The sequence below is a fragment of the Blennius ocellaris genome (genome assembly GCF_963422515.1).
Source record: "Blennius ocellaris genome assembly, chromosome: 4".
NCBI classification, from domain to species: Eukaryota; Metazoa; Chordata; class Actinopteri; order Blenniiformes; family Blenniidae; genus Blennius; species Blennius ocellaris.
In genome coordinates, this window is record NC_137653.1 from 1,289,014 (window position 1) to 1,303,456 (window position 14,443).

A 14,443-nucleotide genomic window follows, 5' to 3' on the forward strand; every position below is an offset into this window, starting at 1 on the left:
CCTCCACCCCCACACCCCACCACCACCACCACCCCCTCTCTCTCTCTCTCTCTCTCTCTCTCAGGCCGCTGACCCCACGGAGGACGCAGCAGCAGGACGATCAAACATCGCTGTGGGATAAGAGACAGCCATCCTGCTTCGCCGTGACAAGGCAAGGGGACAGAAAAAGCCCCTCTTCCTCCACCCCCCCACCCCCCCCCCCCCCCCCACCCGCTGACATCTTTATCAATAAGCAGCTGTTAATGCCGGCCGTGACGACACAACCGCCGCTCGCCGTTCATGCGAAAGAGGCCGAGGTTGTACCGAGCGGCGAGAAGCTATTAGCTTGGCAGAGAGGGTGACTGTGGGGGGGGGGGGGGGGGGGGGGGGCAATGCCACCCAGACGTATTCCCAGTATAATTACCTGCCATGCAGATTTGATCAACATGCCGATCATGAAGGACCAGTTTGTTTCAGACGTCCAGCAGGAAGACGCTCCGTTTCACTGACGTCCAGCTTCGGTCTGGAGCCAAGAGTTCCACACCACACTAGTTCCACACCAGTTCCACACCAGTTCCACACCACACTAGTTCCACACCAGTTCCACACTAGTTCCACACCACACTAGTTCCACACCAGTTCCACACCACACTAGTTCCACACCACACTAGTTCCACACCAGTTCCACACCACACTAGTTCCACACCAGTTCCACACCAGTTCCACACCACACCAGTTCCACACCACACTAGTTCCACAGCATGTTCCACACCACACCAGTTCCACACCACACCAGTTCCACACCACACCAGTTCCAACTAGTTCTACACCACACCAGTTCCAAACTAGTTCCACACCACACCAGTTCCAAACTAGTTCCACACCACACTAGTTCCACACCACACCAGTTCCACACCACACCAGTTCCACACGAGTTCCACACCACACTAGTTCCACACCACACCAGTTCCACACCACACCAGTTCCAAACTAGTTCCACACCACACCAGTTCCAAACTAGTTCCACACCACACTAGTTCCACACCACACCAGTTCCACACCACACCAGTTCCACACGAGTTCCACACCACACTAGTTCCACACCAGTTCCACACCAGTTCCACACCACACCAGTTCCACACCACACTAGTTCCACACGAGTTCCACACCACACTAGTTCCACACCACACTAGTTCCACACCAGTTCCACACCACACTAGTTCCACACCACACTAGTTCCACACCAGTTCCACACCACACCAGTTCCACACCACACTAGTTCCACAGCATGTTCCACACCACACCAGTTCCACACCACACCAGTTCCACACCACACCAGTTCCAAACTAGTTCTACACCACACCAGTTCCAAACTAGTTCCACACCACACCAGTTCCAAACTAGTTCCACACCACACTAGTTCCACACCACACCAGTTCCACACCACACCAGTTCCAAACTAGTTCCACACCACACTAGTTCCACACCACACCAGTTCCACACCACACCAGTTCCACACGAGTTCCACACCACACTAGTTCCACACCAGTTCCACACCAGTTCCACACCAGTTCCACACCACACCAGTTCCACACCACACTAGTTCCACACGAGTTCCACACCACACTAGTTCCACACCACACCAGTTCCACACCACACCAGTTCCAAACTAGTTCCACACCAGTTCCACACCACACCAGTTCCACACCACACCAGTTCCACACGAGTTCCACACCACACTAGTTCCACACCAGTTCCACACCAGTTCCACACCACACCAGTTCCACACCACACTAGTTCCACACGAGTTCCACACCACACTAGTTCCACACCAGTTCCACACCAGTTCCACACCACACCAGTTCCACACCACACTAGTTCCACACCAGTTCCACACCACACCAGTTCGACACTAGTTCCATACTAGTTCCACACGAGTATGTGTGTATATATATATATATATATATATATATATATATATATACATCCTAACAACATGAAGTCCTGTCTGAAACCCTCCCCACTCCAGTTCCTCTCACTCGTGTGGACAAAGTCCTATTTCCTCTCACGTCTCTGGATTAGTGAATTAATGCTGCGATGATTCTGCTCAGTTCTTGGTCTCAGTCTTGTGTTATGACTTCTATTTTATTCTATTTTACTTGGACATGGCATCTTTCGTTAAAAAGCACATTTATTTCAGAAGAGCCGTTCCCGTCGGCTGAAGATAAATTTGCAGTCGTCAACTCGCATCATAAAACTAAATGGTAAAAATTTTAGGCAAATTCACAGTAAGGTCATTTAAAAAAATTGCCTTTGAAACATCTTCATCTGGAGCTTTAAAGGGCTCGTATTATACAGCTTCTCAACACGGTGCAAAAACATTGCATTTTATACTTTATTGCCCCGGATCCAGCGAGGTCATCGTTATTAGATGTTTTCAGGTTCAATATATCCGTTCAAGTCCCGGCGGCCTGAACCTTGAACAGGTAACTTGCAGGAAAACTTCCCAGGTGATGACGTCACACACTTTTTAACGGAATCACATCTCATCGCGTTTCACTTTTAAACGTCTTTTAATGGCTGGATCGCTTTCTGACCGGGCTGGAGCGCCAACTAGTGGCGGACTGGTGCATGACGGGGCCAAGTCACATTTCAGGTGGAGGGGGGGTTGGGGTGGGGAGGGGGGGGGGCGTGTACGACCATCCAGCAGACGAGTCACACATATCCTAGTTTGAGGTTTTGCGGCGTGTAAAAGCAGTGAGTCATTACATGAACAGGGAAGAAGCCTCCTGTGGGTTCTGGCCCATGTATTGCCCCCCCCCCCATCCCCCCCCACACACACACACTCCATGTGGATGCTGCAGCAGCCGGCTCCGGCCTCCGACCACCCCAGCAGTCTCAGGTTGCCGTGGACTAGTTAAAAGCCGGTTCTGCTTGCCTCTATTAATTAGTCCTGCAGCCTCTTTCCCTTTCATTTCCAAAAAAGTAAAAGACTGCGCTCGCTGCGGCGCCGGCAGATAAATTAGCTGCGAGCTTCACAGGAGGCAGCCGCTCTTCGGGGAGAGCAGGCAACCTTAATTATGAATATTATTAATTACATTTTAAAAAACAGACCAGAAGAAACATTTTTCCAAAAATAATCAATCACCACAACTGCTGCACCGGTTACCGTCAAAACGCCGCCTTTTCTTGACGGGCCGGTTTCTCTGCGACGTATAGCGTGTGAGGCGGGAGCCGGCGGCGGCGGCGGCGGCGGCGGCGGCGGCCACTCGGCAGCTCAGATGAATTTAACAAGGCAGATTCAGTGTTAAAGGCGGATTCCAAGGACTGCAACTCTATTTATAGCGCAGGATTCATCAGCTCCTCCGCTCCTTCCTGCTCCTCCTCAACATCGGCGTGGCGACGCCAAGAAGGCCGCCATCCTTCCAACAGCTCTCTGCAGGCGAGGGTTTGATTTTTTTTTACCGCCGATCAATGGCCGGACTAATGACTCCGGCTCATGCGGACAGTTGGTCGACGCAGGCGAAGTGGAGGATCCAGGACTTGACAGTAGAACTCACGGGAACGTGCAGGACGGGGAGGTGAGCTCGCCGTTCACCGCATTCCTTATCTGGAGTCGCAGGACTGAAGCTCCAAAGAAAGACAAAAGCACTTCAATGTATTTAGAGCGGGGATTAAACTGATAACACTTTATCGGCTGAACCATCATATATGGTCCATATTTCCTTCAAGCTAACGGCTCGAAACCGACGACGATAATTATACAACACGATCAAACTGCTGGAAATAAGAATAATCAAGTGTTGCTGCTTCAATTCATTCCTCTTTATCCATATTTGCAAATAATACACAATCATATGGGCCAATATTGCACAGAAAACACACATTTAGTAATTTTGGAGAATTCTGTAAGATAGAAACAGTAAAATATGTGATTCAAATTAATTTCATTAAGGATTAAATGCCAGTCAATGGTTGTCGTTTTGTTTTTTAATCATACTACTAATTTAAACTACTGAAATATTCCTACAGAGCACTTTTAAATGAAATATTTATATGTGCTCTAGAAAGACAAACGTGTACATTATTTTCAGTAAGTCGTATTTTGGGAACTTTATGAAAACAATAAATCACAGAGAAGTTTTCAATAGTATATGACCAGTACGAGAAGTTAAGCTGTATGTTTCTCCACTTTAGAGACTCTAGAAGCTACAAACAGTTAAATATGGTATATAGTATAGTTTTATACTGATTTTAAAGTGTTTAAATACCCTCAGATAGTGAAATCTAAAGGCTTAAAGCTTGTTTTTTTCCCTCAGAGCTGCAGCTTTCACACATTATTGAGACACATTAGACTTTGGCTACAAGCAGGGAGGGTTCAGGACTATTTATTATGATTCTTATTCTTCCTTGTCCATCAATGATTGGACTGAGATCAGGACCTCCAGCAGACCTTTGCTCCGTCACAGATCTGCAGCCGACGGAGAAAATCACCTCCAGTGTCACAGTTAAAGTTTGAAGGAATTTGAAGCACAACTCACAACTGGAAAAATCACTAGCTTCGTCTTTTTTTTTGTGTGTTTTTGTTTTAATTTGAAGGGGGAAGATGAGGGGCCGCGAGGGGCTGCTGAGAAACTCTTCTGTCATCCTTCCGTGGCCAGAAAGATTTAGACAACAATGGCACTTTGCTTCCTCTGTACTTAAACCCACTTTTCCCCGCGAGTGGACTTTCCCCCACCCTTCTATTATTTTTCTCCACGGCTGCCCGTCGCCTCTGTGCAACGCAAAGTATTACACAGCCGCGGCTTTATATTGATGAAAATTCTTGTGAAAACTTCCAGGGTATTGAATTTTTTTTCTTTTTTTGTAATCAGTTCTTTTGGTTCAAAAATGTATTTCGGCTCATCTTTTTATTTCTTCCAACAAACACGGTGTTCTTGAAAATCCCCGCTGCGTGCCTCACTGTGCGAGATGGAAAGGATCGCTCGTTATTTGACATTGTTTTCACTCGTTTATGCCCGAATCTATTAGGACGCTTTATGACGGTTGTGTGGACGGAGGCGATCCGAACCACCGCACACGCTCACACTCACCCCTGTGGACAAGGCCGTTAGCAAATTAACCCCCAAATGTGGCTTTTTGGACTTTACCAGGAGGAAATGGAAAAACAGACGCGCACACAGGGAGGACATGCAAACTGCAGGGTAACGTGAAGAGCTGGAGGAGCAGCTTGTTCGCTCTCGACACTGCCTTCACTGCCCCTAGTGGACAGAGTGGAAAGTGAAAGAAATAGACGGTCTGTATGAAATACACACATCGTATAAACCACCTGTCAGGAGTCCCACCGGGTACCAGGACAGGGATCCTAACTGGTTCCAGTGGAGATCCTCAATTCTCTCGGAGATATTGGCTCCTTGTGAGGTTTGACTCGCCGAGATCACGGTTCTATATCACATGTTCTGAGGAACGTTACAGGAAGTCCTTCCTCCCCGCGGCAATAAGACTTTTTAACTCTTCTCCCTCCGTCAGAGCCTCAATCACCACCTGGACTAAATTACATTGATACTTATATTATATCATATATTTCATATGGCATATTGCATGTACATATACATATATTTATACATGTGCAAGTACACTATTACCATTGGTGTTATTATTATTATTGATATATATATATATATAGTTATTGTTATATTATACACTGTTTCACATTGTTATTATGTGTATTATTGTTATTATTATTATATAATGCCTACTTCTAGTGGCTCTGCCACTGCACCTTACTATTTATTTATCTTGCTTTGATCTCCTGCTTATTTCTAAGTGCCCATGTTCCGTTCTGTGTTTTACTTTATGTCTTATACCCAGATATTTTTATTTCTATTCTATTGTATTTTATAATATTCGTATGTACCAGATTGCTGCAACAAAACAATTTCCCTTCGGGATGAATAAAGTAATTATCTATCTATCTATCTATCTATCTATGTAGTTTCCTAAAGCCTCTCGTGGGTCTCTATTATTGCCAACTATAGAGAATACTCAAAAATGCAACTTGATAAAGGGGGGGAAGATCATGAACATACGTGGGCACCGACATCCTGTCCTGAATTATCCGCGTGAGAAATGATTGTTAGAAGGAGAAAGGAGGTGGAAAATAAATGGCGCTCTGCTCTCTGCGAGTGCCGTATTGACGTGAACAGATCTCATTATCACAGAGGAGGAAGTTCGCCGGATCGATCGACGACTGTGGTCAACGGGCTGCCGCATCACGTCTGGGTGAGTGAGAGCGGCAGATGGGAGGGTGCCGTCGGGAGTTAATGACTGATAAAACCAGCCATATATATATATATATATATATATATATAAACGCACGGTGGATCAAGCGCGAGTCCACGGCCGTCAGAAGAAAAAAAAAAAGACAAGCACGGCTTCAAATAAAATTGAAGCCAACATCACCAGCACAGGCCCGCGGGGCCACGCGGGGAAGCGCCGAGGAGCCCCGGGCCTTTCGTGTTCTGCACTGCAGTCAGCACTTCACCCGGCGGAGTGTGGGGACAGCGGCTGCTGCCAAAGCGGATCGGTGCCAAGGCCTGCCGGCCTGCCAGCCTGCTCTCCCCGCCCACTCTGAGGGCCAGAGCGTGAGCGGTGGGGGCGCCGGTGGGCGGGCGCAAGGTGAGGCTGGTGGGCGGGTGGCCAGGCTGGAGCTTCCTGACACGGGAACCCGCCTCACAGCAGGATCAAACTGGCTGCCGAGTGAATCACCACCCCCCCCCCTCCCACACCCTGAAAAAGCCAGCACCGGGCCTGCATGCTTCTGCCGGCTTTGCAATTAACAAGGAGTTGAGGATAAAACAACAAAAAAAAGGGACTAAAAAAAAAAAAAAAAGCCCATCCTTGTCACTCATCGGACGGCGCCCTCAGTCAAGGTTACGATATTCCACTGAGAGAGACGTTTCTGAAGGATCCTTCTGGAAACGGGGTGTAAATATGCATCAGCGCGGCAGAAAATGTCAGTATCAGCTAAAAAGTACTTAAAATTTAAATGCTTGCTTTACGGTGTAATGATGATACGGGCTAAGAAAGCAGATGAAGGTATCAGAGAGCCTGGCACCGAAGCAATTTTACACTTTCAGATTTCGGGGCCCCGCAAACCTAAAGCTTGAGGTGAGAGATAGTGTGTGTGTGGGGGGGGTGGGGGGGGGGGGCAGGAGGCACGAACGCTCATACCTGACCAATCTTATTTAAATGAGCAACAGGAGCAAGGATTTTCAGAGCTGTGGCGAGTCACCAGTGAGAAGCAGGAACATTATCTCCAGAGTAAATAATGTCCTGGAGGACCAGTGGCTACCCAAATCGCTTCTTTCAAAAATAGGAAACCGCTCCGGGCTGCTATTATTAAGCTTCAGATCCAATGGGAAGTTGAACCTTTGATCTGTTTAGGGTACTGTGCATTTGCATTTTATAATGAGATCAAAGCAAGGTCCAGGGCCCCTGCAGAAGGCAGCTCTGTGCCCCCCCCCCCCCCCCAATCCCCGCACACCCAAACGGTTTACAGACCAAAAAGCTGCATTTCCCCCCCGTTAACAAGATCATGCAAGAAGCTGTGGACCTGAGTGGAAAAGCTGTGGGAGATATGATGTTTGCTGGGCAATCAACACTATCCCGGATTCTCTTTCCAACTAATTTTCGCTTCCTGTACACAGGTGTGGAAGAGGGAAAAAATAAATTCATGCCAGTAGCAACCATCTCCTCAACAGTTAAAGTTCAAGAGCAAACATTTCAAGCATTTTTTTTAAACTGGTTGAGAACTGCTCCCGATTTTCTTTGGCATTCTTCACCTGGAAGAAATGCAGAGGGGAATTCACACAGCGAGCCTGCAGGAGACGGCTCCAGATGAACACGGAGGTCAACATTTCAGGCTTTTTGGTTTTTTTCTTCCTGCAAGCTTTTGAGTGTTTTTACCCCCCCCCCCTCCCCTCCCTCCTCCCCCCAAGCAGGAGACAATACAATACACCACAGAAGAAATCCCACGTACTGTCACTGCGACTCCAGACGAGCCAACGTGAGTCGAGGACGGCCTCAAAGCTCCAGGACGGTCCAGCCGGAGGTGAAACGGTGCGCAGCCACGCCGGGCTAACTAAGACTCGCATAACTTATCGGCGCTGTTTGCTTTAATTAGCGCTCCGCGTCGGCGCAACACACCTGAGAGACACCTCCGTCTTTCACGTGTGAATAAATTCATCTATTTGCAAGTATTAGCAAGTTGGAATTTAAATGCTGGTTTATATTTATGTATGAAAATGTATTAACACATTCATATACGATAAACTATTTAGTGCCAAAGCAAAACAAATTTGCAAAAAATAGTTAAAATTCAGTTTGTCAAGTTCATTAAGTTTACAGTGTTTATCCAACCTCAGTGACAACAGAATAAACACTAAATATATACATTCAAAACTCTTAAAAACAACCAGTGAATACTCAGGAAATCAAAGCAAATCTACTATTTTCCATAAGTGGAGACTCACTTTCAACCCCATTTTGGATTTTGTGGCGGCGAAATTGTTAAAAATGAGTGAACGTTTCCGTCATTATCTTCAAGATCGCTTTAGATTTTAATATCCGATTTCATCTCTTAATATCTGCCAGTAATTTAATATCGCTGTCCGTTTTTACCGATGCCATTTCAGAGTTCCGTCTTTTTCATGGTTCTGAATTATATATATATATATATATATATATAAAACAAACCTGGCAGGCTGGTGAATCTCCCTCAATGGCCTGTATATGATCACAGCTTCATTCATCTGCTCTTTGGTAGCCATCACGTATTATACATTTTGCGTTACAATCATAAGTTTGCATGACAAACTGTCAGAGGCAACAAGACAAGAAATTGTCAAAACAGACAAAAAAACTCCCCCAGTTTTCTACTGACTGATTCTGAGTGGCACTGCAGCAGCGGCGCAGCAACAAATAGACGTGGAAATGAAGTCGTAACGACTCTGAACCCACATGTGACGCTGCTTTACAGGTAAATCTTCAAACATTTGACTTCTTCATCACTCCTTGTGCAACATTTCCATATTTATACTTGACGTTACTCAAGGCCAATGTGTTTTTGTAGTATTTTTGTACTTGTCTTAATTTACTGTATAATGACAATAAAGGCAGTTTAAAGACTTTGTTTAACTATTCGGCGATCGTCTTCGGAATTCTCTCCATTCCGCACTTAAAACTGACGACATGCACACAAAATCCTTACTGGACACTGCTGGACCATCAACGGGAGCCACGACGGGACACGCTAATTTACAGAACTGACCTATTTAACAGACCATATAGAGCCCGAGAAATTATTGTTGATTAAGACGGTTCCACTACACTGCGTGCACAATTACTATTCAAATTGCGCTGCTACAACTATAAAGCTCCGTCTCACTCCGAAATGCTAAAGGAACGTCACATGAGGACGTTTAAGAAGAAATAAAGTCTTATTTTTAATCAGTGTGTAAATAATTGGAGGAGTAAGCCGAGAAAAAAATGCGTAGCAGAGTCTCTTTTTGGGGGGAAAATGAGCGTAACAAGTCGCATCATTGGTGTTTTCTAGTTCAGTGTTTTTCTACCTTTTTGAACCAAGACACACTTTTTTCTTTGGAAACATCTGGAGGCACACCACCACCACCGGAAAATGTTAAACTCTGTAGCCTCTATTAACAATATAAAGTCTTTCTCATCAAAGTTTTATCAACAGGAATCCAGTAAATCCAGAAAGCAAGGACTTTTTTTAATAGTGCCTCCCTCAGTGTGAAACCTGGACCTGATGGATGAAGAGCTGAGATCCTGGTTTTCAAAAACTTCTCCATCACTGTCACTGACACAGTACTTTGATACAAGATGGTAGCAGGAGGTGGAGATGAACCACACTGACGTCTGTCACTTTACATTTCACCGGCAAAGTTCTGTGCTGCCCTCTAGTGGTGAAGAGTATTTATACATGATTACTCTGCAACACACTGTCGCTGTGAGAACAAAGGTTTTTTAGAAAAAAATGTGAAATGTGATAATTTCCCACGGCTCAGCTGACGATCTGGAGGAAACACCAGAGGTTGAGAAACACTGATCTAGACTAACCAGTGATCCTGATCACTTTCCTCTGCAGTGGTTTTGCTCAACTCTTCAAGCGGACCCTCCTGAGAAAACCCTTCAGACAATGACGTTTCTGAGCACTTGGCACACGATTCCTCTACACCAGTTGTGCTCAATACGTCGATCGCGATCTACCAGTCGATCGCAAAGCTAGTAATAGTAGATCGCATGACATAAAAAAAAAAAAATAGACGCTGGTGTAATGAAACTGATTTACCTTTCCGAATCACGAGTACAATCGAACGCAGCATCGGATGACGGCGGAATTTTTCCGACCTTCAGGTCACCGCACAAACGACGACGCTAAGTGTGGCGAAGCTAACAAGCTAGTCAAGCGAGTTACCGCAAATTTGAAGCCCTCGCTTCAAACATGAGTGGGGGGGGGGGGGGGGGCTGGACCAAGTGAGAAGACGAACACGTGTCACTTTCACGAGGAATGGGAGGTGGACTTTTTTTTCCCACGATGTCATTTTCGAAGTGCGTTTGTCTCGTCTGCCAGTCGACCGTCACAATACCAAAGAAGGTAATCAGAGTAAACTCGGGTAATTACAACAAATGTTCATAGTTAATTATGTCGTGTTGCACAATATTGGCTCATACGGTTTTGCAAGGTACATCGTTATACATTGTACATATAAAGAATCCTCAATATGTTTGAAAATAAATATATGTTTTGCATTTTTGCAGTGGGTGGATCACTTTGACTTGGTCCTTTTATAAGGAGCTCGCAGATGAAGAAGTGTGGCGTCCCTGCTCTACACCGTCAGGCTTCACCTCTGAAATGGCGACATTTTCGCAGTAAGTTGTCAGCTGGTCTTTTCTCTGCGACCCGGTTGAGTCCCAGTAAAACCCTCGGCCACTCTGGAGGGTTCACCTCAACCAGGTGGTGTAAATCTGAAAAGCACATCAATTTTCCTTACTTGGCGTCGAGTCAAACTCTTTTATTGTAGGTCATGAAAGCTGCCTAATAATTATGTTCGCCTTGATATTTAGTGTTTAAGCCCTCTGAGAATTCATCTTCCCAAATATACACAGTACAAAAGTTGCCGCGCCGACGATCTACACCTCTACACCGTCAAAGACGATGCATCTTGCAGACGGTCGGAGTTGGAAAATGTGGCGAAGAGTGATGTCAAGGTCAGAACAATCATTTGCCCCGTAGTCATCCACCATCACACCGCCGCGGAGGCCGGGCGAGGGGAATACCCCCTCCCCCGCAGACGTTTCCTCCGAGTGCCCCGAAGACACGCGAATGCTGATCATTTGCCCCCACGAACAGTCGTATGGAAAGTGAGAGGACGCCCGCTAACCAGTCGCGACACGCGAAGCGTGAACAGAAAGAAGAAGGGTACGGGACTACTGGAAAGACGTGAAAACTAGATTTGACTTCAGACAGTCACTCTAAGAAAGCCACGGGCGACTTTCGCGTCTCGACTGACTGGATATATGCAGATTTCACGGCTGCGGTTTGGCCAAAACGACGTACATCCACCGCGTGCTTTTGTCCCTTTTTACAAGGTAACTCGAACTTCAATAATCGGGTGGTACTTCGATGTCGCCGTCTGTTTTCACCCAGAAGCTCGTTTACACAAGTGAGACATGCTGGTGAGTCTGTGATCGGACAGTTTTAATCAGGAAGTCCGAGACGCCACAGCAAGAGACGGTTTCAAGGTTAATTGTTGGGAGGAGCCACCAAAATGTCTTCTTCACAACCAAACGGCCAGCGAGCACGTCTGTCACGAAAATACATGAGCGGTAAGGAAACTGATTTGAAAAGGAAATATTAGAATTGCATCTCGGCCAAGTTGAGGGAATTTCATCAAGATGTCTGCATTTAGTACGTTTCTGGATGAAAACGCAGTTAGAAATATCAGCTATAATAGATATGAGGCTTAAAACTAACTACTTCCACTGAACACCTGTAGAAACAACAACCTAATAACTAATACATTGATCACAATCAATTGTATTCAGAAAGGTAGTGCAGGTTGATAGTAGGGCTGCTCAATTATGGGAAAAGAAAAATCAATCACGATTATTTTGGGCAACATTGAAATCAGGATTATTTACACGATTGTGTCTTTGATTTTCGAACAGCATTTATTGAACATTTAAAATAAAAAACTCCCGTTAAATATATGAAAATATCTTGTTCTTGCACTCGATCTTTTGAAAACAAGAAATAAATGACATACAATAAGAGATATACTTTAACATAAATACGTTGATGAATTGGTCAAAAATAAAATACACACTTCTCAGAAACACTTTCCTTTTCTCTCTTTCTTTCCCTCATCTCTCCATCGGAGCATCACACAAGGTGGAACAACAAAACTACTTCCTGTCTACAAAATAAAGTTCCCCACCGCCCCACAGTGACTGGGTGAATTATGACCTGAACTGATCACCACAGTGGGGAACATTATTTTGTAGCGCGGTAGTATTCTCTCATGTTGGAGAGAAAGAAAAGAAGAGTGACTGAGAAGTGTGGATTAATGGAGGATAACGTTTGGAGCGAGCAGAACTTAGTGTTTGTCCATCTTTACCCGAGATAAACCAGGATGTATTAATAGTGCAATACACCCAGAAGTGCCCGTTCAGAGGGATTCCACCCCCAACCTTCCCTCTGCTCCTGTGGTTTTCCTCAAACGGACCAAAGTCCAGTCTTGACCTTGTTACGACTCTGATCTTGGCGCAGCGCCACCAGCAGGCCGACGACCGTTCCCATTCAAGCTTTTAATCTCAGTCCAGTCATCTGGGCCAGATGACCCCGCCTGCACCGCGTCTCAAACCGAAGCGGACGAGTGTGAAAAGTGTACGTGGAGGATCCCGGTATGTGAAGTGTGTTTAAGCAGCTTGGCAGACGTTGAAGGAGCCTTGCTTTACATGCGAGCAGCAGCAGCAGCAGCAGGACGCGGCCGCTACGGGCTGAATCATGCACCAGACTGCCGAGACAAACCTGCAGAACATGAATCAAAAGTGCCTCGGAGAGCCGTGGAGGGTGTTAAAGAAAAGGCACCAGCTAATTGCTTGCTCGCGGATGCCGAACGCATATTCTGCACTCTCGAAGGCGGCGCTCGCATTTTTTTTTTTTTTGGTTTTTTTTTTTGACCTTGATGAATTATCCGTTTTTTATTGACAGCACTTTATTGATATTTCTTAAAAGCGCGGGCCTAATGGAGTTCTATTGAGATGATTAAATGACTCGCCGGTGCTGGGATTAGCCGGGTCTGGTCCTCGCGGCCCCCCCCCCCCCCCCCCCCCCGGCCTGCATTAGCACCCGCAGCAGACGCATGCGTGCGCCGAGTCCCAAATTCCTGCGCCTGACGTCTCCAGGGGAACGGAGGAGCGATGACTACATCCGACCTACATTCACCCCACCCCGGCACGCCGGCTCACAACTAATTACACACACAAACATGCATACTCAGTCACACTATATAGGCGGATTCGCGTCACGGCTCGACTGGCAGCGCGGGGTGGGGTGGGGTGGGGTGGGGGAGGGGGGGGGGGGGGGGGGGGGGCGGTGCTACCGCGCTGTGGATACTGTGGAATTTTTACAATTTCAATTACGTGTTTAGCTCCGCCGGATCTCGGAGGATCTGCGGGGGATTTTCAAAGCCAAAAGAAAGAAATCCTCACAACTGTACGAGCTCCAAGTGACCTCCTGGTGATTGGGAGACGAACCTTTCCCAAGGCTTTTGCGCCGGCTTAGATGAAAATATCATTTGTGTGATGGGATGTGAAAATTCTCCAAGCTAACACACACAAAAAAAAAAAAAAAACCCATTAGGAACAAACCTCAGGCTGCTGGGGCTCGTTCAAACGCTGCAGGCGCGGAAACAGTAAAGCGAGATGCTGTTGGAACGCCTTACGCAATGAGAGTTTTATATATGTATAATTTATATACATTATCTGAACCGCTTGGATTCTGAGAAAAGAGCGGGGGAAAACACCGACTTCTCTAGAAGTGGGAGAGGAAAAGTGACGCGGCCTCGTCTTCAAACCGCCTCTTTCAGCGCTTCCGGCGCCGCGCGGCAGCATCCTGGTTGCACTGATGTGGTTTTTCACACTTTTCAACGTGAGGGTATTTCTACAAGCCACATTTAGGACACAGTCTGCCGCTCGGAGAAAAAGCTTCTACTCAACCAGAAAGTGCCTCCAGAGCGTCGCTCTCCACGAGCGCAGACTAATTCTACAAGTTGCCGGCGTGCTGAAGGCGCCGAAGTCGGTTTCTGCTGCGTCAAAAACCTGAACCCACACTGTTAAAAAACCTTCTGGTTTTGACGGCGGGCGTTGATCTCGATGC

At 46.4% G+C, this 14,443-nt stretch overlaps 1 protein-coding gene across 1 annotated transcript in view; it reads right to left on the reverse strand.

The window, feature by feature from the left end:
* Window positions 1-12,862, reverse strand: part of LOC308129390 (forkhead box protein J3-like) — a gene marked incomplete at its 5' end in the record, with an annotated part of 28,557 nt that extends 15,695 nt beyond the window's left edge. The window contains 4 exons of the mRNA XM_080495330.1: window positions 1,564-1,648; window positions 3,149-3,255; window positions 6,442-6,693; window positions 12,789-12,862. Coding sequence (XP_080351456.1) covers window positions 1,564-1,648; window positions 3,149-3,255; window positions 6,442-6,693; window positions 12,789-12,862 — 518 coding nt within the window. The remainder of the gene's footprint in view (window positions 1-1,563; window positions 1,649-3,148; window positions 3,256-6,441; window positions 6,694-12,788) is intronic.
* Between the last annotated feature and the right edge of the window lie 1,581 nt (window positions 12,863-14,443).